At 32.4% G+C, this 23,711-nt stretch overlaps 2 protein-coding genes across 2 annotated transcripts in view; both read right to left on the reverse strand.

The window, feature by feature from the left end:
- Window positions 1–10,284, reverse strand: part of LOC127698856 (uncharacterized) — a 35,482-nt gene extending 25,198 nt beyond the window's left edge. Inside the window, exons 1-5 of the mRNA XM_052202551.1 lie at window positions 10,159–10,284; window positions 4,359–4,441; window positions 3,442–3,596; window positions 2,777–2,907; window positions 101–236 (exon numbers count right to left, since the gene is read on the reverse strand). Of these exons, the coding sequence (XP_052058511.1) occupies window positions 101–236; window positions 2,777–2,907; window positions 3,442–3,596; window positions 4,359–4,441; window positions 10,159–10,255 (602 nt within the window). The 5' untranslated portion in view covers window positions 10,256–10,284. The remainder of the gene's footprint in view (window positions 1–100; window positions 237–2,776; window positions 2,908–3,441; window positions 3,597–4,358; window positions 4,442–10,158) is intronic.
- A 9,225-nt stretch (window positions 10,285–19,509) lies between these two features.
- The window catches only part of LOC127698846 (uncharacterized), a 141,382-nt gene continuing 137,180 nt past the window's right edge, over window positions 19,510–23,711 (reverse strand). The window contains exons 152-155 of the mRNA XM_052202529.1: window positions 22,910–23,053; window positions 22,220–22,363; window positions 20,900–21,277; window positions 19,510–19,857 (exon numbers count right to left, since the gene is read on the reverse strand). Of these exons, the coding sequence (XP_052058489.1) occupies window positions 19,565–19,857; window positions 20,900–21,277; window positions 22,220–22,363; window positions 22,910–23,053 (959 nt within the window). The 3' untranslated portion in view covers window positions 19,510–19,564. The remainder of the gene's footprint in view (window positions 19,858–20,899; window positions 21,278–22,219; window positions 22,364–22,909; window positions 23,054–23,711) is intronic.

The raw sequence follows: 23,711 nt of genomic DNA on the forward strand, positions 1-23,711 counted from the left end.
TCAACAACTAAGAAGTAATTTGAAAGCTTTGTCATTATCAAAAACCTATTGACCAATTGAAAAATTGGTTAATGAATAAATGATTTCTATTGAAACTTACCCAGCTCTGACATTAACTGATGAATGAGCACCATAAGCAAGTAACTCTGTGATGACCTCAACATCTCCTCTTTTAATGGCATCATGTAATGGAGAGTAACCTTGACTGTTTATCTGATTCACATCAGCGCCTCTTGCTATGAAAACATATGAAATATTCAAATATCAAGCAAACTTAAATCAGAGAACATATCAAATTAATCAGTTTTCCAAACTTAAAATGCACTTTTATTATAGGAAATATGTAGAATTTCATGAAAAATAAATACTCAACAAATAATACTGAATCTAGTTTTGTCTTGCAGGGAACAATCTTTCAGATAGGATTGTGACTTAAAGGTTATAAAAACACCCCCAAAATAAAAACCAACAAGCCTGTGACTGCTGCTGTCACTGCAAAAGTGTAATGTTGACTGTCAAAAAGGTATCGATCAGTAAAACACAGTCATGACAGTAAAAAGAATAATAAAAAAGTAAAAACAAAAAATGCTCAGGGTGCTATCTCTTAATAACATGTATAAAGAAACTTCAGATTCTGTCTAAGTTTTGTAATATTCCATGAAGGTTTGACATGGTTATTTAAGTTTTAAAACCTTATACCACAGTTTATATCTAGATGTTAACTGCAAAAGAAAAACTAACTCCATTGCAACTTGTTGCTTAACTCACAAAACAGCCATAAGTTTATAAAAGGAGTAGGTTCGATAAGGCCCTAAAGTTGCCCCTAATTCTAGCTGAAATTTGAAATTAGGATTTATTGACCAATGTCACAAGGAATCATACATAATATAATGACTAGATTGGAAAAACGTCACTTTGTTGAAAATTTATGTTTTTGCTTTCTATTCATGACGTCACAAATGTCACTTATTTTGATTTTCTGCGAAAGTTCGATGAAAACGGGTAAATTTATGTTGATTTTTTGGAGAGGAAACATAGAGCGCATGCGTCGACAACAAAGATATTTAAACCTGATGTTTTTTATGAAATTTTACATATCTTGACTTGAATATTTTGTTTGTAGATGTCTGCGCTCTATGTTTCCTTGGTCTTTATTTGGTTGAAATCCGGACGATTTTGTCAAATTTTGCAAAAATTTCTATTTTTAACCTATTTGGGATGTCAAAATCAATGCTTAAAAATAAAACTCTGGCAAAAATAGTACTATATAACTTTCTCACATGTCTTTTCATCAACTTAAAACACATTTTATCCTGAAACATTGAACATAATAATCGGGGCCAAATTTGGCCCTTACCGAACTTACTCCTTTGTAAGCAGCAGCATCACAAGATAAAATTTTTGAACAAAATTTGATTAGGATGATTAAAATCTAGCTACCGTATAAACTCGCCTAATAGTCGATCCTACTATAAGTCGGGGGCCCTTTTCAGCTCCAAATTCTAAGGATTTAGTCTTGACCCTCGTATAAGTCGGACAAAATTTGGGCATTTTTTTTCCAGCTGACAGTAACTGAACGCCGGTAGAACCAATGCAAATCCAGGAATAATATTCATTTCTGCATTAATGTTTGGTTTGAATTTAGTTGATGCTCATCATGATAATTTATATTGCTGTTAATAATAAAGATGTATTCATTTCTCTTGTTTTGTTCACTGTTCAAATGTTAGATTAGCCATGTGTTGTTTACGTAATGCATCAATGATTTTGTAGGGTATGACTAACAACCTATTGTTTGAGAAAAGCCAATATAAACCAATATGAACCTGAAAAATTTAATGTCAATCAACACTTGATGAAAATATTTTTCACAGCATACATAACTCGGTGTTAAATGAGCATGTACACTTCATAATTCTTATTATATTGTGATGATTAAAGGATTAAAAAAATTAAGTGAAGCTTATCAATATATTAAAATAACTAACTCCAACTCATTAGTGTCATCTGTATACCTATCACTGATAGTTTTCACACCTTTAGTAAATACAACTCTTTGTCTCTTAATTGGGGTTATCAATGGATTATATTGGCTTGTCAATCAATTTTGTAATTTTTGTTTACCTGAGACACTTTAATGAATAATATTTTGATTTTGGGAATGAATCTTAAAATTATTTTTTGATTATTATATGATTTATAAGCATTGAATTGATATCATGATATCACAATAATGACACAATAACACCGCTGAAAACATCCTTTCACATATTTGGTACATTGTTATCTCCTTTTCATTTTTGGTTCTTGGCTCTTCTTTTGTGTTTATAGGAAAACCATGTGACCATGAAAATCAATACACAAACCGGAAACAGTAGAATTTCAACACGAATTTGCAGAAAATGTTTACCAAAGAACAAATAAAACACAAAGACAGTATTGTAGTCATTTATTTTCAACAAAAACTTTTTATTTATTGATTTATGTAGGTTTGGCAATCAAAAACGTAGTTTTGACCAGGAAATTCACTCCTGACCATTTTTCTCAAGCTTGGATTTTTCCTCTGGTCGCTAGATCTCGTCTATAAGTCGGTCCCCCTCTCTGGATTATGAATTTTACTCCCAATTTTCCGACTAATAAGCGAGTAGGTACGGTAGGTTATTTTCCCCACTGTTTCACGGTTTAAGAATTTAAAAAAAACAAAAGAAAGATGACTGACACCAACAAACGCAATAGTTCACATTGGTCCTTTGTACAAGCTGAGCTCAAATCTTACCACATAAACATTGGATGATATCTCTGTTGGCAAATGATGCAGCCCAGTGAAGAGGTGAACTTTTACTTTCTTCACTGTCGTACAGATTCACATCTACTCCTGCAGCTAATAACTGACAAATTCTTCCAACACTGAAACAATTACAAAATACTTCATATGTTAACTAATTTTCTTGCAACTGGTCAGTTAAATTTATGATTTATAATAAAGAATCATTGAAACAATTGTTAAAATCCAAAATAAAAATTGTAAAATAAACAGTTTGCTCCAGGTGACTTTTACCTCAGAATTTTTGGAGTTTCACATGTCAGAGCAATATTGTTTTATTAATATTGAATTTTTCAAATAGACCTTGATACATATAAATAGAGCTGACTCCTTCAAAGAAAGCTGTTTTATCCATGCATGATTTTTGCTACAATACAAAATAATAAAAAGATAAACATCCTTTATTTCAAAACATTCAAGGATAATCATTGTAAAGCTATTTCTGAGAAACATAGAGTAGATGATGTAGGAGATAGTGATACAATATCAAAATCATTGAAACTGTTTTTCAAAAACAGTAAATTATCATAAATACAATTTACTGTACATATACACAAACATAATGGATTGCTTTGCTTAAATATTGTTCAGAAATTATGGTTATTTTGTTTACATACTTAGATTGGGCTGCAGCCTGTAACAGTTCTTCGTTAAAGACTTTGGTAATATTATGTGTTGCTGCTAAGTCCACTGCTGTTTTACCATAAGAGTTGTGGATACCAGGATCACTTCCGGATGACAATAAGGTTCTAACTACATCTATCTTTCCAAGCTGTAAGTCAATTTTCAAACTTATGAAATCATGAAAACCAGTTCATTTTGGAAACTTTTTGGGGTAAATCTTTTTTAAATCAATGCACATGTAGACTTTTAAAAAAAAAAGTATTGGAAGAGCCAGAATTAAAACAAAAATTCCTTTATCTTTTTTTTCTTATAAATTGTATACACTATGAGTATGTGAATAGATAAATATCACTTTAGAACATAGAATCATTTTTATTCTTGTGTTTTCCCACATCTTGAGTTTTTTGGTAAAAAGTCCTTGCCATTCTGTCTAAAGACAGGAGCCTGTAATTAATGGTTGTTGTTGGTAACTGTCATATTTGTTTTTCGTTTTAGTTTTGCCATAAATAAGGCTGTTGGTTTTTTCGTTTGTATTGGTTTACATCTTGTCATGTCTTGGCCTTTAAAGCTGACTATATGGCATGGGTTTTGTTCATTGTTAAAGGCTGTACTGTGACTTATAGTTGCTCAAATTCACTTCAATTGGACACTGTTGGATAGTTGTATCATTGGCAATCATACCACATTTTCTTATTTTATATTTGAAGACTGATAATCTTTTCAAAAATCATCTGTCATTTCCAAGTACAATTCCGTAGAAACAGCCCTAGGCTTGATGACTTTGATAACATTTCACAAATGATTAATCAATCCCAAACATTTTTCCATGTAAAACCTTTAAAGGTTACATGATAAATTTAATAATAACATATGACAAGTCTGAATTACTTAGTGTAACTGAATAAATTACCTTTGAAGCAACATGAAGTAATGTTCCATCGTCATGGTAACAATTGTTCAGTACATTTGATATCACCTGATGATGGTCATCATCTAAAATAAATTATAAATAATAATTACAAATATATTATAAGGTTTTGAATTTCAATTCATGTTCTTAAACTGTTTTAGGATTTATATATACAATTGAATAACATCCTCAAATTTCCTTTCACAAATATTTTTTTACTAGATAAATCGAAATTCATAGAAATTGATCTAAAATTCTTCAACTGCAGTGGATAATCATCTTTAAGCATGAAAGCATGTGAAATAAAAATTTTAAAGTGATAGCAAATTATGAACCCTTTACTATGCTCTCCTCTTAATAGGATTTCCGACTTTTACTGGATAGTATGGTAGAATCACTGTAGAATCTGAACACAAAATAAAGAATTACATAATCATAAATGTGAAAACTTTATATATGAATAATAATGTAAAACATATAGTTCAGTACATCATAACATCTTATCTTAATGCTATGACTGTGTTTCAATTTCAGTCAATTTGATGTGTTTAAAAAGTGATTACAAGTAACAAAATGTAACAGAGTGCACACTTTGAAATGGCTTTACTGTTGGACTGATCATGATTGATTGATTGATTGGTGATTGCTTTATGCCGCATCAGCACAAATGGCAATATCGCGGCGAGATTGAAATATGTTGGAAGTCTTTAATATAAAGGTTTATCAACAAGTATAACTTATATCAACAAGTATAACTTAACATTATTGATGATCCATGTAAATGAGGTCAAGGTCAGAAGAACTTGGCAAGGAGGACATGTACACTTTACAATTATTCCACACATCAAATATTGTTGACCTATTGCTTATAGCATTAGAAAAACAGAGATTTACAGAAATAACATTGAACACTTATATTAACACTGACCTATGAATCCTGCTAGAGTAACATGCACACCTTACAATAATTTCATACGCCAAAAATGTAGTTGACTTATTGCTAATAATATCTCAGAAACAGAGTGGAACCTTACCACAAAAAACTTAACAATGACCAATGAACCATCAAAATGAATTCAATGTTAGATGAACCCTGCAAGACGGACATGTGCACCTTTCAATCATTCAATTCTCCAAACATAGTTGTTCTATTGCTTATAGAATCAGAGATACAGATTTGACTACAAAAATTATCCTGTGTCATCCATGAAATGTGAACCCTACCAGACGGACATGTAGACCTCTCAATGATTCAATATACCAAATATAGTTGTCCTACATGTATATCTCATAAGCAGCAAAAACATCATGTGATAAAACAACTAAACAGGTTTTTTTCACACAGACACTGGACAATGAAAATTAGGTTATGGATAATGGACACAAAACTGTATTTAACAGACAGAAACTTTATACATTGTAGCAAAAGGCATCTGTCTACAAATCTGAAGATATGAAATAACAGGATTATTACCATCTGACATGTAAAGATTTTTACAGATAGTTAAGGCAGTCCCTGCCAGATTAAAATCCCTATGTCTTGCATTCTGCCACTTAGGTTGAAGGAAAGACAAAAACTGAAAAAATGGGTTTACAAGTAACCATAGTCAAAATAGACCAATCTTGAGTTGTTTTTTATGAATGAGTTACACCAGATGACCTGAGGACTGAGGTCAATTCGTGTTAAGGTTCATAATAAACTTTCATCACATATGGCTGTATTTACACCCCAAATTTTACTCTTTGAGTACAGGAAACCCTGTGAACCTGGAAAAATGTTAAAGCATGGCACTGGCTGGGCCTAGATAAATAAAATTTAAATATATTTTAAGTTTCAAAATATCAAAAACTAAACTGGATTTTGCTGTGCATTTTTTATTGTTCCTGCTGAAGGTGCAAAAATAAAGGACGGTTGGGAAAGATGTTTGAGAAGCTCCCCTCATCTAATAAATATAGTGAACTGTGACAACAGATATCTGCAATAAATAGGTGATTTAAACTAGTCATTTTTTTGCTAGTGACCATATCAAGTGAAAGTCAGGTGTTCATATATTTTTCCATCACTAGATCTGCCGACTTGAAAAAGAATGCACATTAAAATCCAGGTAAGTTTTTAATTTTCTGAAATAAAAATGCATAAAATTTTTATATATCTTGGACGAGCCATGCCTTATAACTTTCTTATATGCTCGGGTTAGTCTGTTCTCATGTCTGTGGTGTAAACATGGCCATTATGGTAAATTCCTTTAGATGAACCTTCAAGATGTCATTGAACTTTTGGCTTGTAGTGTGATGTTGTAACATAGGCATTGTGCCATACTTAGGAAATGTACTGGAAAATACATGGATTTGAAAGTTACTATTTGTCTGCCATTACTGGACATCACTGAGGTTCCGGTAAAATTTTGATGTCACAAGAGAAAATGTCAGACTCCACAAAGGAAAAGTGATTGTTGGATGACATCAAAAGTTCAAATGCCTGAATGGTTCAAAGGGTCAAGTGTTGTAAATTCTAGTGTCAAATGTAGCAGATTTTCAAATAGCAATAACGTCTATCACAACGTCTTATACACATTATTGCTATTTGTCTGCCATTACTGGACATCACAAAGGTTCCTGTAAAATCTTGACGTCATAATAGAAAATGTCTGATGCCACAAAAGAAAAGTGATTGTTGTATGACGTCAATAGTTCAAGTGTCGCAGATTCCTAAATAACTATATAAGGACTATACAGTACACATTTCGCGAAAGGCTTCCCAAACTCTGAACACCAAGTTTTTTCTTGGTGTGACACCAGGAAACTCCGACATCCCTCCCTAAATTCTCGGAGAAATTTGGGAGTATTCCCTCCGACTTCCGCGTAAATTCGCTACCTTTTGTTTATTGTGTTAGCGACATCTCTCCCAGTCCGGTGTGACGCGGTGTCACGCCAGGTAATTAATTGCCCTAATCCTTCTGATCTATACCGGCACGCGACAGTCAAGGTATGTGAGATTACTTATGTAATTAAACAATTGTATTTCCTGTCTATTGATAATCAAGTTATATTTCTGATTGCTTGAAACAAATAAAAGATTTAAAAGCAAAACGTTGTTGTTAATTCTTTCAATTACACTGTACATTTAAAAATAGTTCTATTGAAAAAAAAAACTATATTTGATTTTTACCTCGTTTATTTTCTGGTCAGTAAATTAATATTTTTAATTTACAAAAGAGATATACTTGTGTAAAAATAAACGGAGACTTACGCTGAATAAATGTGAGCAGTTTAAAGGAAAATTACATGTCTCAAAGTTTTAAATACAAGTGAAAAAGAAAATATTATTCACTATTCGTTATGCTAATAAGTCCACGCCATTTTCATTTTACGATTACATAATTGCTTGAAACAAATTAAAGATTTAAAAGCAGAATGTTGTTGTTAATTCTTTCAATTGCGTTAAAGTTTTATAACAAAAACTATACTTGATTTTGACCTTGTTTAAGTTCATCGGTAAATTATTTTATTTACGAAAAGAGACATACTTGCGTAAAAATAAACGGAAACTAACGCTGAATATAAAAGTGAGCAGTTTAAAGAAAATTACGTGTCTCAAAATTTGTATATGCAAGTAAAACAGAAAATACTATTCACCATTAGTTATGCTTAATAAGTCTACGGCATTTTCTCTTTACGATTTGTTGGCATTACTTTAGGATAAATAATTAAATTTCGGCTACAACAGGAATACTTCTATAGCTGCACCAACTCGTCGTTGCATAATATTCATTTACGCACAATAAATGTAAACTTGTGTGTTGTATAAAGGACAGTGATTTTAAAATTTTTTAAAAGAAATTAATTGCCGTGGGAAGACAATACACATCTCAGTGATCAACAGTCCGTGGTTGAACTTTGAACTTGACTTCGCTCACAATATTGAATGCTAAAAATAGTGACATCAATTTTGTCCACGAGATTTTTATTTGGCGGGAAATATTATCACGTAACAGTAAACTCAGGTGACCTTTCTGGATGACCGTGGGAAAACTCATTCGGGGTTTAAATTTGCTTTGGAATGATTGACATTTGTATGCCTTAAGATTGAGGCTCTAGAAGGTCCTTTTACAATTGATTAACCGGAATCTAAAATATGATCCTTTTCTGAATAAACGAACACCAGCCTTTTAATTTTACGTTTCTCAGTCAACACAGGACATATACCTGGACATTATTTACACGTCCATGGTCAACAATATACATAAATGGTAGATGAAAACAGGATGCATGTCGTTCAGTTCCTGTTGGGCGTTGGTAGAGATCCTCTGTGAAAATGTGTAGATCGTAAAAATCCGATCCACATTTTTTTCACATATTTCTTTCTTGTAGAACACGATATAATTTCATTTAAATATTCTTTAGTATTAATTGTTGAAATACTTCTTTTTTTTATTTCGCCATGGACTTTTAACGAGCAGTAAAATACGGATTGCGCCCATCTAATTTTATTTTAAATAATAGAGGATCAATAACAGATCATAACAGAGATAAACAACACATGATTTTTTTTTCTTCATATAATTAAATTAGGTTGTGACTATTGTGTTGTGTCTGGGCGGGGAATGTCTCTCAGTGTTGTGTTTTTATGAATATAGGGCACATTGCATACAAAACGTTTTCCCTTCGTTCAACAGAGTTGTCACTTTACAGTTTCTTTTCTGAGTTCAAATATTTAAAGTCGGTAATCTACCGAGGTAGTGAAACATAATATTTTACATTGCAAAATAAATTGAAAGTAACAGAGTTCACTTGTTGATCCGATAAATTATCTCTTGGGTTTAGATTGGACAAATTACCGTAAAACATCATTTTGTTTTAAGCCAGTTGATATTTATATATTGAACAATTAATGAACCGGATATTGCTCACTGAGTAGGTCATAAAAGATTCTAATTGTAGTAAAATCGTCTTTGTTGAAAAAACAAAAATTATGACCTGACCGGACTATAATAAAAATACAAAATAAGTGTTTTATTCGTATTTTTATACGTTTGTACGTTTTATTTCAAATGACAATGACATGGGGCAAATACATACAAGAATAATTATCTTATTTTGAATGAAAATGTCACATTTTTATCTGTCAAAGAAAGGAAATTTTAATACCGTGTTTTAAAGCACACAGGTGCAATCAAGATCGATTAAATGTACAAAGGTAATAAATCTGGCTAATCCGATTATGTTGTCACGCGTCATTAATTTTCAGTACATCCGATGGGCAATAAACCAATTAACAGCCACGCGGTGTTGGGAGAGAATCTTTGGAGGAAATTGGGAGTATAATCCGTGATTCGCGGTGTGACACCGCTACACTCCGAAATCCGTGATTAGAGTTCGCGATTACAAACTCTCTGTGCGTACTGTACACCTTATCGCTATTTGTCCGCCATACTGGACATCACAAAGGTTCCCGTAAAATTTTGACGTCATAATAGAACATATCTGATGCCACAATGGAAAAGTGATTGTTGTATGACGTCAATAGTTCGAGCGTCACAGATTTCCAAATAGCAATAAGGTGTATTACGTCTGCTAAGGGCCATTATTTCATTTTGATCAGGATTATGATCCTCATTGACTCACGTAGGTTTCAGAGCTATACATTTTGTTTTCCAAGCAAGGCATCACAATAGATGGACTACATGTACATATGAACCCTATATAAAAATTATTGTTATGACATGTATGTTTGGATGAATTTTTGTGCAATGTCACAACTTTAACGTTCTCCCTCTGACGATTAGCTTGGCCTGCATACTTTGTTCTATTGTTGATATAAAAGCTCGTAAGATATCTGTTCTGTCATTCTCTACAGCTATGTGAAGTTGTTGAATTATTTCTGACTTTTCAGTCATGTTTTCGTGTACACCGAAACCGCTGTCTTTGTCTCTCGGAATTTATCTTCGAAATCGTCGTAGGGTTCCGAAAGAATAAGAAGAACTTGCTAAAATTAGTTTTCCTTGCATAAGATTGAAGATGAATAGACTACTGAGATCAACAGTGTCCTTGTTGAATACTGAGAGCCGGTCAACATACTGTCGACTGCTTGCATATTATTCACAAAATACTGGAAGCAAAGAACACATTGACGGTCTTGTCAAGGACAAAAAAGTTGTTTTATTCATGAAGGGCACACCAGATCAGCCCATGTGTGGCTTCAGCAGATTGGCAGTGCAGTGTCTAAATATGCATGGTGTTGAATTTAAAGCATATAATGTTCTTCAAGATGAAAGTTTGAGACAAGGTATATTTCAAAAATAATTTAGAATTTTTGTAAGGCATTTTTATGCAACAAAATTGGTAAAAAAAAAGAGTTTAAATCAAGGATACTATACAAATCCTTGTTTAAATCAATACACAATATCATTATTTATCCCCAGCTTATGTATTTCATGGTTTTTGATTGGCTAATGACCATCCTTAAAAAACCCATTCCCCAAGGTGTTGCTAACCCATATACGTGGGCATTGCTACCCATTATCCTGTTGAACTTCTCGCACGTTTCCTTAGTTCCGTGGTTGTTCCCTGTGTAAAATTGAAATCTGTAGATTATCTATCATGACTCTAATTAAATATGTAATCCAGTAATAATTTTATCCTATTATGCAGATCACAATGGCATTTATTTTAGTAAATGATCGGACAGATCTCATGGCTACCAAGTTGTCAATGAAAGAGACAACTGACCTAGTTATGCAAATGACCCAAGTTGACATCTTGCCGTCTATGACATAACGCTTGCAACACTGAGTGCTAACAGTGGCGGATCCAGAACTTTGTGTAAGGGAGGGCCCGCTGACTGACCTAAGGGGGGGCCCGCTCCAGTCACGCTTCAGTGATTCCCTATATAATCAAGCAAATTTTTCCTACGAAAGGGGGGGCCCGGGCCCCCCAGGGCCCCCCCTGGATCCGCCTATGGCTAAATTTGATTTATTCTAGTTATCTGTCTCTGGATTTAAAGTGGTCTTATATTTTACTATCTGTAGGGTTCTACCAAACTACTCCCCGTTCAAAAATATGTCTAATTTCATGAATTTCCAAATTTCAATAACACTTTTTTAAATGATCAGAAAAATGTTGCTTTCACGTTACACTTTGTGGCAGAATTTCCCTAAAACTGCCCAATTCATACTAAGACCTGGGATAAATTAGTTCAGATCTTTAAAGACCAGTAATATTTGTAAAAGTTTTTAACGCTTTATTACTGGTTGTAATCCCAAGTAGCGGCACATGTATGCCCTTTTATCATCGGTATAAATAAAGTATAAACAATTATCCAAGGCATTGATTCCAAGCAGAACTTCCGTCTATAAGAATGTAGAGCAATATGATTGGATGATTCCTAGGATATTCTTATACAGAAAAAAAGTCACTTCTGTTATGAAATTGTATTTCTTTTGCCTTTATCATATGATACTCATGCTACAGCATTTTAATGAATTAGAATGCTGAACTGCTGTCTAAAAAATATCCTAAGTTACATGTACATGTTTACTTTATACATGATATATACTAGTCTACCACAAAAGATGCAAACATCCATTTTTTCATAGATGTCAAAGTAAAGGAAGTCTTGTACATGTATCTAAGCATGCAGAAACCTATATTTCTCCTGGTACATGTTCCTGAATTAAACAGTTATACATGTATATGGGTTTTGTGCCAATGTCGTTGATCTTTTGGCTAACTGTAAATAATCACCACTTTTTATGCCCCTCCATAGCGGAGGGGGCATGAAGTGTTACCCTTGTCCGTCTGTATGTCTGTCCAACCATCCATCCGTACATCCCGAAATTGGTTTCCCTTCTCAAACTTAAGTTTGCCTCAACCAAATGTTATGGAACTTATACATAATGCTTATTACCACAAAACACAGATCAGGTTTGAATTTGGATGGCGTCACTTTCCATCTTTCTAGAGTTATGCCCTTTTACAAATGGAAAAATTGCTGAATTTTGTGTTTCCGTTCTCTAACTTAAGTTTGCCTCAACCAAATGTTATGAATCTTATACACAACGCATATTACCACAAAACACAGATCAAGTTTCAATTTTTCTTTCTGTTTTTGGTTTTCTCACGTTAGGATCAGACCAGTTCCTCTTCATAAGAAAGTGGGTCGGATCGTAACCTTTGGCTAAGGAAGATGGGTTTTTTTATTGACTTTTAACCACATCACTTTAAATTTCTCTTGTTGCCATAAAAAAAAAAACATACTAGAATATATGAGTAACTTGTAAATAACATCTAGTTAAGTAGTCTCAGAAAGTCTGTGATACATTGCCTGACAACAAACATTACTCTGTATTGTTCTTAAACTGTTCATTTTTTTTTATTCCAGGAATAAAAGAATACAGTAACTGGCCAACCATACCCCAGGTTTATTTAAATGGTGAATTCATTGGAGGTTCTGATGTGTTGGTGGAGATGCACAAAAATGGAGAACTTGTGGATGAATTGCAGAAAATTGGAATCCGATCGGCTTTGTTAAATCATAAAGACAGTTCTTGAAATCATATCTGGCTGATGTTGCGAGTACACAAATGATATATAAACAGCTTTATACTCATGACCCTTTTTTTTTTTAATAATGTAACTATTGTGAGTGTATCATAAAAATCTAATGCAATGTTTTGTAAATATCATGAATGTTAAACATGTCAAAGATATTAAATTGATATTGAAAATGGTAGAAGAAAGGAAAATTTGAAATATTGCAGTAGGTTTGGAACTTGATTGAAAATCAGTAATTAAAAGAAATCTTTAAGATAACAATCCAGTATTACAAGTTTTTCAAAATACATGTTAATTTTTTTATATGAACGTTCTATTCATGACCAAGTTATGGGTGTCCTTATTTTGCCTTAATATTATAGTTTTTCAACATGTTCAATGTATTCTAGATCTCCATACCAAATTTTGTGAAAACAGAAAGATATTTCTTTTCCTCTGTGGTGATATTTAAAATTTGTTGATTCCTTCTAACTTTATATTGAACATTTCTAAGTTTATGTTATATACTTTGATGGTGGAAATGGAAGTATGATTCCACCTACAAGAATTTAATATGAAGTGTTCTTCACATACAGCTTTTCATAGTTGATTGTCATATTATTTATAAAGCACATGTACTTTAAATCTTTCCATTTTGCTTTATAGACAGGAAGACATATTGTAAAAAGTTAATGTATTGCTTATGTGAAATCATCCAATGTGTCATGTATTTTTTTCAAGTATTGATGTTCTTATTTTAATACAGTTTGAAACTTAACTATTATGCCTCTTTTGTTTTCTTTTAGTATAGAAAGTCTGTAAAAGATTATACTCTATTTCTGTACTTTGAAATCACATTGAAATATAACGACCAATATTGAAGAGTGAGAAGATACGATTTCTGCATCAGCAAATAAGTATTTTGAGCCAGCTTTCAGAAACTGCAATCATTCTTTGTTATTGTATTAATCAGTACATGTAGTACTCTACTTATCACTGTGTAAGCAGTCTGTAATACCAATAATACTGTCTGAAGTTAAGTGCCCTTTTCTTGAAAATTTTGATTGAAATTTCTCTTGGGACATGGCTTCTTGTGGACTCCTTGCACTTTAATAACAGCCCTTGTAAATCTGTTGCAATGCAAAATTTTTGGTTCTTTCCAACATACCTTCATTTCCCAGTGGCAGTTAATATTCCCATCTTTCATCCAGTTGGACATGCAGTGCAGAATTCAAACCTACCTACTGGATTTATTGTAAATTTGTTTTTGTCTTGAAATATTTGCCACTAGACAATAAGCAAACAAGAATCAATCAATCAATCTTCTTTTTGAGCTGGCAATTTAGCTTTATTCAGAGTGTTAGCACAAAGCAGGGAATATTTCTGTGACACAAACTTGTAATTGTCCATAATGTGCATATGATATTTGTTGAAGGGTATTACGCCATTAATCAGTCAATCATATTCAGGGGTTACCATGCTGTTTTCATAAGTCGCCGTATCAGAATCTACAGGTAATGCATTCTGGGTAATATTCAAAAGCATACACCAAAAATTGGCTAACAACTAATGGGGTGACATTGATTAGGAAGAATGAAATTATACATAGTTTTATATTTTGAAACAGCATATTGACAACTGCCCATGCTGTTGTGACTGTATTTGAAAAAAGAAATGTACAAACAAACAAAAAATATTTTGTGTAGAAAGCAAAGGTTTTATCAGTTGTAATAAGGTTTGATTGTTTTCATTAGTTTCTGGACACTGTACTTTGTTCAAGTTGACCAATTTTCAAGAAATTCAAACACACTCTATTATTCAGTTGCATTCCTTGTTGAAGACAAAAATCTCAAAATCTCTACTCTTTGATACAGGACGTCAATATAAGTGCATTATTTTAGCCTATTTGGTTCTTTTTCACCCCAAAAAGTGGATAAAAATCAATTAATCAATACCAGCCCTATGTTAAGTGTCATTCAGTGTGTTTGAATTTCTTGAAAATTGGTCAATTTGAACAAAAGTACAGTGGCAAGTTGAGGGGTTTTAAATTCTGTATCGCTACCCTCTCAACACTGATGTTGTGAGTTCAAGCCCCACACATGGTAGAAGCGTTTGACTCAAGTCTTAACTGACTAGAACTGTCAGTTATCTTACAGAAATCAGTGGTTCTCTCTGAGCACTCCAGCTCCCACCACCAATAAAAACTGACCGCCACAAAATAGCCTACAAGGCTTTTAAATACCAATTAATCAATCCAATGATATCTTTCCCAAAATAGAACAACATAAAATTATAAGTATAAATGTTGATGGTCTCTGTACATGAACTCATCACATTTTAATGGGATCTGTTTCTCTTCAATTTTTTCGGTTTTATACATCCTTGGTTTTCAATTATTCAACTTTGAGCGTTCCTGATGAAGGTAGATCCAGAAAAGCGCTTCAGACACATTAAATTTATAACGTGTTGTTTTCATTTTTTTTCAAGATAGAACAATTTTGATGTATTAGTTATAGCATTCATTTTTATGGTCTCTGTACATGAAAAACACAAATTTAAATGGTATCAATACCAGTTTACAGCATCTTTTGTTTGGTGATCTTTGTACAAGTACATACAGATTTTTTTTGTCTCTTTACTAGCATCCTGCAATTTTTAGATTGTCCTGGTATGGAATATTTTTTTTGGATCATGGTCTGTTTCTTGAATAGAGACAGCACATTGTTAGCTCACCGTGGCCCCGAAGGTCCCCATGTGAGCTTATGCCATCACTTGGTGTCCTTCGTCTGTCATCGTCGTCTGTCTTCGTCATGAACTATTTCAAGAATCTTCTCCTCTGAAACTACTGGGCCAAATACCTTCAAACTTCAACTGAATGTTCCTTAGTGTGTCTAGTTTATAAATTGTATCCGCAGTTTTCATCCATCAACAAACATGGCCACCATGGATAAAAATAGAACATAGGGGTCAAATGCAGTTTTTGGCTTATATCTCAAAAACTAAAGCATTTAGAGCAAATCTGACGGGGTAAAAATGTTCAATATGTCAAGATCTATCAGCCCTGAAATTTTCAGATGAATCAAACAACCTATTGTTGGGTTGCTGCCACTAAATTGGTAATTTAAAGGAATATTTGGCAGTTTTTGGTTATTATCTTGAATATTATTGAAGATAAAGATAAACTGTAAACAGCAAAAATGTTCAGCAAAGTGAGATCTACAAAAAAGTTTTATTATGACCAAAATTGTCAATTGACCCCTTAAGGAGTTATTGCCCTTTAAAGACAATTTTTCACAATTTGTTCATCATGTTTGCTAACATTTAAAAATCTTCTCCTCTGAAACTACGGGGCCTAATACTTCTAAACTTTAACTGAATGTTCCTTAGGGTAACTGGTTTTTAAATTGTAACTGAAGTTTTGATCCATTAACAAACATGGCCGCCATGGCAAAAAATAGAACATAGGCGTCAAATGCAGTTTTTGGCTTTTATCTCAAAAACTATAGCAGTTAGAGCAAAAGTGACATGGAGTTAAATTGATGAATAAGTCAAGTTCTATCTGATATGAAATTTTCAGACCAATTGGACCACCCATTGTAGGGTTACTGTCGGAAGTAGTTTATTTTTATGAAATTTTACTGTTTTTGGTTATTATCTTTAATATTATAAGAGATAAAGAGAGTGTAAATGGCAAAAATGTTCAGCTAAGTAAGATCTGTTTATTTTTTACATTTTTTCATGCAAGTCTATTACTTTTTTAAAAAATCTTCTTCTCTGAAACTACTGGGCCAAATACTTCCAAACTTAACTAAATGTTCCTTATGGTATCTAGTTCATAAATTGTATTCGAAGTTTTGATCCATCCACAAACATGGCCGCCATGGCTAAAAATAGAACATAGGGGACAAAAGCAGTTTTTGGCTTATATCTCAAAAACTGCAGCAGTTAGAGCAAAAGTGAAAGAGAGTTAAAGTGATAAATGGGTCATGATCTATCTGATTTAAAATTTTCAGACGAGTTCAACAACCAATTGTTGGGTCACTGTTTGAAATAGTTTACTTTTATTAAATTTTACTTTTTTTGCTATTTTCTTTAATATTATAATAGATAGAGTGAAAGTATGAATGGCATAAATGTTCAGCTAAGTAAGATCTACAAATAAGTCAACATGATCAAAATAGTCAATTGACCCCTTGAGGAGTTATTGCCCTTAAAATATTTTGAATGTTCCTTAGGGTATCTAGTTCATAGATTGTATTCTGGGATTTGATCCATTTAAAAACATGGCAACAGTTTCTAAAAATAGAACATAGGGGTCAAATGAAGTTTTTGGCTTTCATCTCAAAAACTAAAGCAGTAAGAGCAAAACTGACATAGGTGAAAGTGTTAAACAGGTTTAGATCTACCTGTCAAGTAATCTTCAGACCAATAGGACAACTTATTGTTGGGTTACTGTCCAGAAATAGTTAATTTTTAGGAAATTTTACAGTTTTGGGTTATGTATGATCTTTAATATTATTATAGAAAGAGAGAAAGTGTAAATGACAAACTTGTTGAGCAAAGAAAGATCTACAAATAAGTCAAATGCCTGAAACTGAAATTACAGCCAGGTGAGCGATATCAGGCTCTCATGAGCCTCTTGTTATGATAACCTCTAATAATATTTTTGTTCTCTGTACCACTATACAATTAATGTTGATGTCACAGTCTAGTATAGAACAATTTTTATTGTCTATGTTATCATAGTAGAACATTAATCATGATCTTTTACTGGTATACAACATTTGTTTTGTCTCATCAAAGCATACATAATTTTTTATGGTATCTATGCCAAAATAGAACAACATTTTTCCCTGATATCTTATATGTAACAATTGTATTATAAATGAAAAAAGCTCATTTGAAAGTGACTGTCCTGAGATAGAACAATTGTGATGTCCCTGTATGAGTTAACAGCATTATTTTTTATCGTCACTGTACATGAAAACAGCACATTTTAATGGTATCTGTCCCAAGATAGAATAGTTTTGATGTCTCTGCAGCAGTTTTAAGTATTAAATTATATGGTCTCTGTACACGAAAACAACAAATTTTAATGGTATCTGTCCCAAGATAGAACAATTTTGATGTCTCTGTTACAGTTGATAACATTAAATTTTATGGTCTCTGTATAAGAAACAACACATTTTAATGGTCCTTTCAGCTGTCTCCTACAGATAGAACAATTCTGATGCCCTGGTTTCAGTTTACAGGATTCAGTTTTTTGGACTCTGTACATGAAAACATTAAATTTTCTGCTGATGAATTTAGAAATTATTCAGAAATTAAGTTCCAACTCTTTAAAGCAAAGATGACCATAGGACATTTGGCTATTCTTTTTAGGTCCCTCGGTTCCTATACATCCTCTGTTTTCATTTTTTTTGGTTTGAGCATTTCTGATGAAGGAAAATAAAGAAATGCACTTCAGACGGACCAAATTTTTAAAGAGTTATATTTTCATTATTTATTATGTAGGATCAGAGTGACACAAACTCATTAGGGTAAATCTCTTTTCCTCATAGATTACGGACTGAAGAAATGAAACCAACTGTTATAAATTAAAGTGTACATTCACTTGGAGAAATATATTGTAAATAACCATAAAAATTTAAAATCATTCAGTGACAAAACATCAATAATAAACTTCAATAGGACATTAAAAAAATATAAAACAAATGATATGATTTCCTTGAGCTTAATACGTGTGTCTAAAAAAACCTTCATCAAATAGTATTGATTGATTGGTGTTTAATGCCACTTCCAGAACCCTGGTGGACAGATTTAATTGGTGGAGGATGCCAGATAACCCAGAGAAAACAACTGACCTTGGATACGAAAACTGGCAATCCCTAAGTCAGTTAAGATTCCAGTATATATACTTGTGAACAAAACTTTAGATCCCAAAATATAATAAACTGTTAACACCGAGAAATGTCTTGCCTTTTTAATTTATTTTGATAGTAAAATGCAAATGTTGAAATTAAAATAGCAATAATTTAACATGGAAGTTATGCAAAATATTCAAAGTCAATGAACCAAGACTGAAGGTACAAGTCCAAACAATTTCCATGGAAATGAGATGTGCCAATGCTAATAGTAACAACTGCATACCAAATATCATTGACCTACCACTAATAGTTCCCCATAAACAGACCTAATCACAAACTAATACATGTAAACTAAGCAAAAGTTTCAAAGTCAATAGACCATGACTTAAGGGGCAGGGTCAAATAATCTCCATTGAAATGAGATGTGCTAATGCAAATACAATTGCATACCAAATATCATTGACCTATCACTAGTGGTTCCTCATAAACTGACCTAATGACAAACTAATACATTGTTGATGCCTCCGCCACTGGAAACAGAATACCTATGTCTCGCTTTTTGACTCTGTCAAGGAGAGACAAAAAACAAAGGACCTTAAATAAAACATCCAAAACACTTCTAAGGTCAAATTTACCTGAGGGAGTTGCAGCCTTAGTTTAGCAAATTTACAGAAAGATAACAAAACTCATTAATTTTCTTATCCTCCTTTTAGCTTTTGTATGAATGCTGCAACAATCAATAAAACAACCAATAACAATATATCCTTCTCTTTTATTAGGTAAAACAATACATAAAATGTGAAATGATTAGTTAAATGAAGTACACTTCATACCCGTGCTAATCAGAATATTCTTTATGATACGCACAAGGTCTGAAAACTCTCTATAGTCTCTGGATGAGTACAGATGGTCTTTCAATGGTTTTGAAACCAATCCTGACAATAGATCTTTTCCTTGTTGTCCTTGGATACCGATCATCATTCCATAAACTTCACCCAATTGTTGTAATTCCTTCGCGAATTTTTCAGTCACTTCCTTCTTGTTACAGTTGTATAGACCATCTGTCAACAACAGAATCTGTTTCTTGACACCTGGTCTTGCTGCAGGTAGAAGATAAAAAAGAATGATTTAATTTAAAAATAATATAAAAATTCTAATGACTGAAATATTTTTGCTATTCTTACCTTAAACCCATACCCATAAAAATTTTAATTAATTTTTTTTAGATCTTGTAAGTTAAGTTTTAAATTTACCCAAACTCATTCAAACATTGTTATTCCACTGCCATCCACATAATTTGAATAAGAGTTATTTCCCCTTTATAGCTAGCCTGGAGAGCAACATGTACAAATTCCTTCATAAATTAACAAAATTCACTATTCATACTGACAAAATGTGTGGTCTTCTGAACAATTAACATTTAAGAATCATTTATCAGAATTGCTTGTATCACATGTCTATATATATGAAAATAATATTCAATGATCAGGTAATTACAAGTTCTCATAATAATGCTAAATTGACAACAACACTTAAATAAACTGCAACTTTTATTAATTGACATGTTGCTTAAGTTTACTTAAGTGTTGTCAATTTAGCGCTATTTATTTTTTTTTATCTGACAACCCTGCATACCATCTGGTATCTACTTAAGGGAACTCAGTACCAGCACAAAATTAAAGAGACGTTAGTTCAACAAAAGTCAAAAACTTACTAGTCAAATAAAATAACTTATTATATTATGAAAGAACACTGCCGTTTGTTAAGCACAGTAAGAATTATTAAAAAAGATTGATATCATGAAGTTTATAAAGCTACATTTTATATATAAATAAAATTGAGAATGGAAATGGGGAATATGTCAAAGAGACAACAAACCGACCAAAGAGCAGACAACAGCCGAAGTCCACCAACGGGTCTTCAACGCAGCGAGAAAATCCCGCATCCAGAGGTGGTCCTCAGCTGGCCCCTAAATAAAATTGTGTACTAGTTCAGTGAAAATGGACATCACACTAAACTCCAAAACATATAAATGAACTAAAATTAAAAAACATACAAGACTAACAAAGGCCAGAGGCTCCTGACTTGGGACAAGTTTATAAAGCTACATTTTGTATTTACCTATATGAAAAATCAACCTACCTTTTGGCATATGGTGGTTTGCTACATGTTCCAATGCTTTGCTTGTACATGTTGTAGCACCCATATAAGGAGTACTTGTAATGGCATTCTTTATATCTGCAAGTTTCTTGTGTTCGCCAAAGTGGAATATATCCTGTACATCAGTAGAGAATTGGATCATACCAAGTTGATTGTAACCTTGACCTTGTCTTGGTTGGTAAGGTTCTGGTGATGGACACATGTATGACAGAAGGTTGTACAAGTCTTCAAGAGATTTCTTGAAATAATTTAATCCTATACTTCCAGAGGAGTCTACGATGATCATTATATCTCTTGATCCATTATATCCTCGGATGAAGTGTTTGATAATGTGTTCTGCGGTTTTCTCAGGAGTAATTTCTGCAAAATACAAAAGTAATTGATTTGGGGTAAAAAAAACCTTTAATCAAATGTATTTTGAAATGTTTACAATATGAAAAACTTAAATTTAAATCTATATGCTTTAACAAATTATAAGTAAATTCAATAAAATTGGAAATTATGCAAAATATCAACTGCAAAATTCATAAATGTTGAGAAATAGAATATGCCGTAACTCTTAACCTAAAAGATATTCATATGAAAAATGTATTTTGCATTCATCTATTTGCAACAGACTGCCATTTGTTGATGTAACCAATTTGTTTCATAAATATTCTTATTATGTATAAAATCTGATTGATCTTCATTAAGATATATAAAATTTATTGTCACTTATCTGATTGTGAGATATGTTGTGCAAGACCATTGATTTAAAATCACAAAATAAAACGGGCCACTTTTTTGTTTTTCCAGAAAAATGAGGCTCAAAATATTTTCTTTTTTTATTAAAGTGAAATTTTCTGACAGCATTCAGGTTTTCTGACAAGGGAAGTTTTGCATTTATCTTTTAGCTCTGATAAAGAGGTTAGTAGCACTACGTGATATCCTTTTCCTGTCGTTTCAAATTAGTATGTATCACACATATATATATTGATTCATGTTACTTTTGTATAATTTATTTGCAATACAAATGAAAGGATGTGGAGTATAATTCAATGTGAAAGCAACCCAATGACATCATCAGTCTCTAGGAAATCAATTTTAGATTATCACCCTCATTCCACAATAATATGGGGAAAACTGATGGTTTCAGTTATTATTTCTTTTAGCTGATTTTAAATAAATTAGAAGGAATTTGAAGAATAATTGTGCTAAATGAAACTAAGCCAAAAAAAAACAATTAATGGGTGAAAGGATGAGAACTTTTTTTTTTATATATCTTAATGATATATAACTACAGGCATACACAAATAAACATACCAGCTGGAGCCTCTTGTTCTAAATCTGGACATCTGTCACCACCATTTGCTGGGGGCTGAATGACCTGTCTCCTCCTGGTCCTTGTTCCAAATCCAAATGGTTCACTCCATTCTTCCCAGTGTCCAACACGGCAGTCAATTTTAACTAATTATAGAAAAACATATCTTTAGAAACCTTTTATTTTACTTAATGTACCACGGATGTATAAGAAATGAAGGATGTTTTTATTCTTCACCAAAATGTATTTTTAAAAATTATACGACCATGTCACTAGGGTTCACAAGTTACAGGTGGTGGAAATTTCTGATATTTTGTGAATTTATGACAACATCCTTAACAATGATAGATGATTTACATAACTTAACAGTTTCAACAACTAAACAAAATTAAGACTTTTTGTTTCTTTTTTTCTGTAGAATTAAATTGAACCTTGATTTTTTTTCTTTCGGTTTTTGTTATTTACCCTTCATGAAGGGAAATAAAAGATGTCATTTCAAATTTTATTAGTTTGCATCATAAAATTAGTTTTTAAAACATACAGATGTTTAAAAATTGATAATGTGTTTTGTCTTTCACTGTTAAAATTTTTGTTGTTATGTTTGAAAAAGGTCATACATATCGTTTACTTATCACTCTTGTATGGAAAAATAGTAATAAAGAGTTTTTTTTCACAAAGTATTGATAACAAACCTCTCTTTCTCTCAAGAAGTTCAGGACAATCTTTTCCTCCATTCTTTGGACTCTTGATAACTTTCCTAGTTCTCTCACTCATGCCAGTCTTTGGATGAGCTGCTCCCCAGGAGCCCCAATTTCCTACTTCACAGTCAATAGAAACTGCAATGCAAATAAAGGGATTTATAATAGGATTTTTCCTGATGCATCTCATATATGTTAAAAGGAATTCAGCAAATTCCAGCATTTTTGAATTACCTTAAATCATTTATTGCTTAAGCATGCCATAGTTAATATTCTTGTGCAAAAAGTCAAAAATGAATAAAAGGAGATGTGGAGTATACATAAATGAGACAGCAACTAAACAACACAAAAATATGAAATCATTTCATTTGGCCAGAACTACAATGAATTACATGTCTTCCACACTACCCCCCAATAATAATCTTAGTAAACTGTTATTTAAAGTGCTTGATAGAATTATTTAGAACAATTGAACAATTGAGGTGTCTTCATAAGAAAGTGGAAAAGTCTTTTTCTAACTTGATAATCAGCTGATTGAGCAGACCCTGTATGATAAGTTTGCCTCAAACAAACAAAAGAATTGGTTGGTGAGAAGTGGAGCACAGTTGATTCCCACAGGAATGCATATTCTTTGTTAAATATGATGATCACTTAATGTAACAATTAAATTGTCAATTAAAAATTGCTCTTAACTTAAAACAAAGACTATCAAAGATCTCCCATCAACACAAAGTTACAAACAAACAATAAGATATAACATACTGTGGATGCATTTATTTTCATGGGTACCAATATT

Source organism: Mytilus californianus, unplaced genomic scaffold, assembly GCF_021869535.1.
Source record: "Mytilus californianus isolate M0D057914Y unplaced genomic scaffold, xbMytCali1.0.p SCAF_4, whole genome shotgun sequence".
NCBI classification, from domain to species: Eukaryota; Metazoa; Mollusca; class Bivalvia; order Mytilida; family Mytilidae; genus Mytilus; species Mytilus californianus.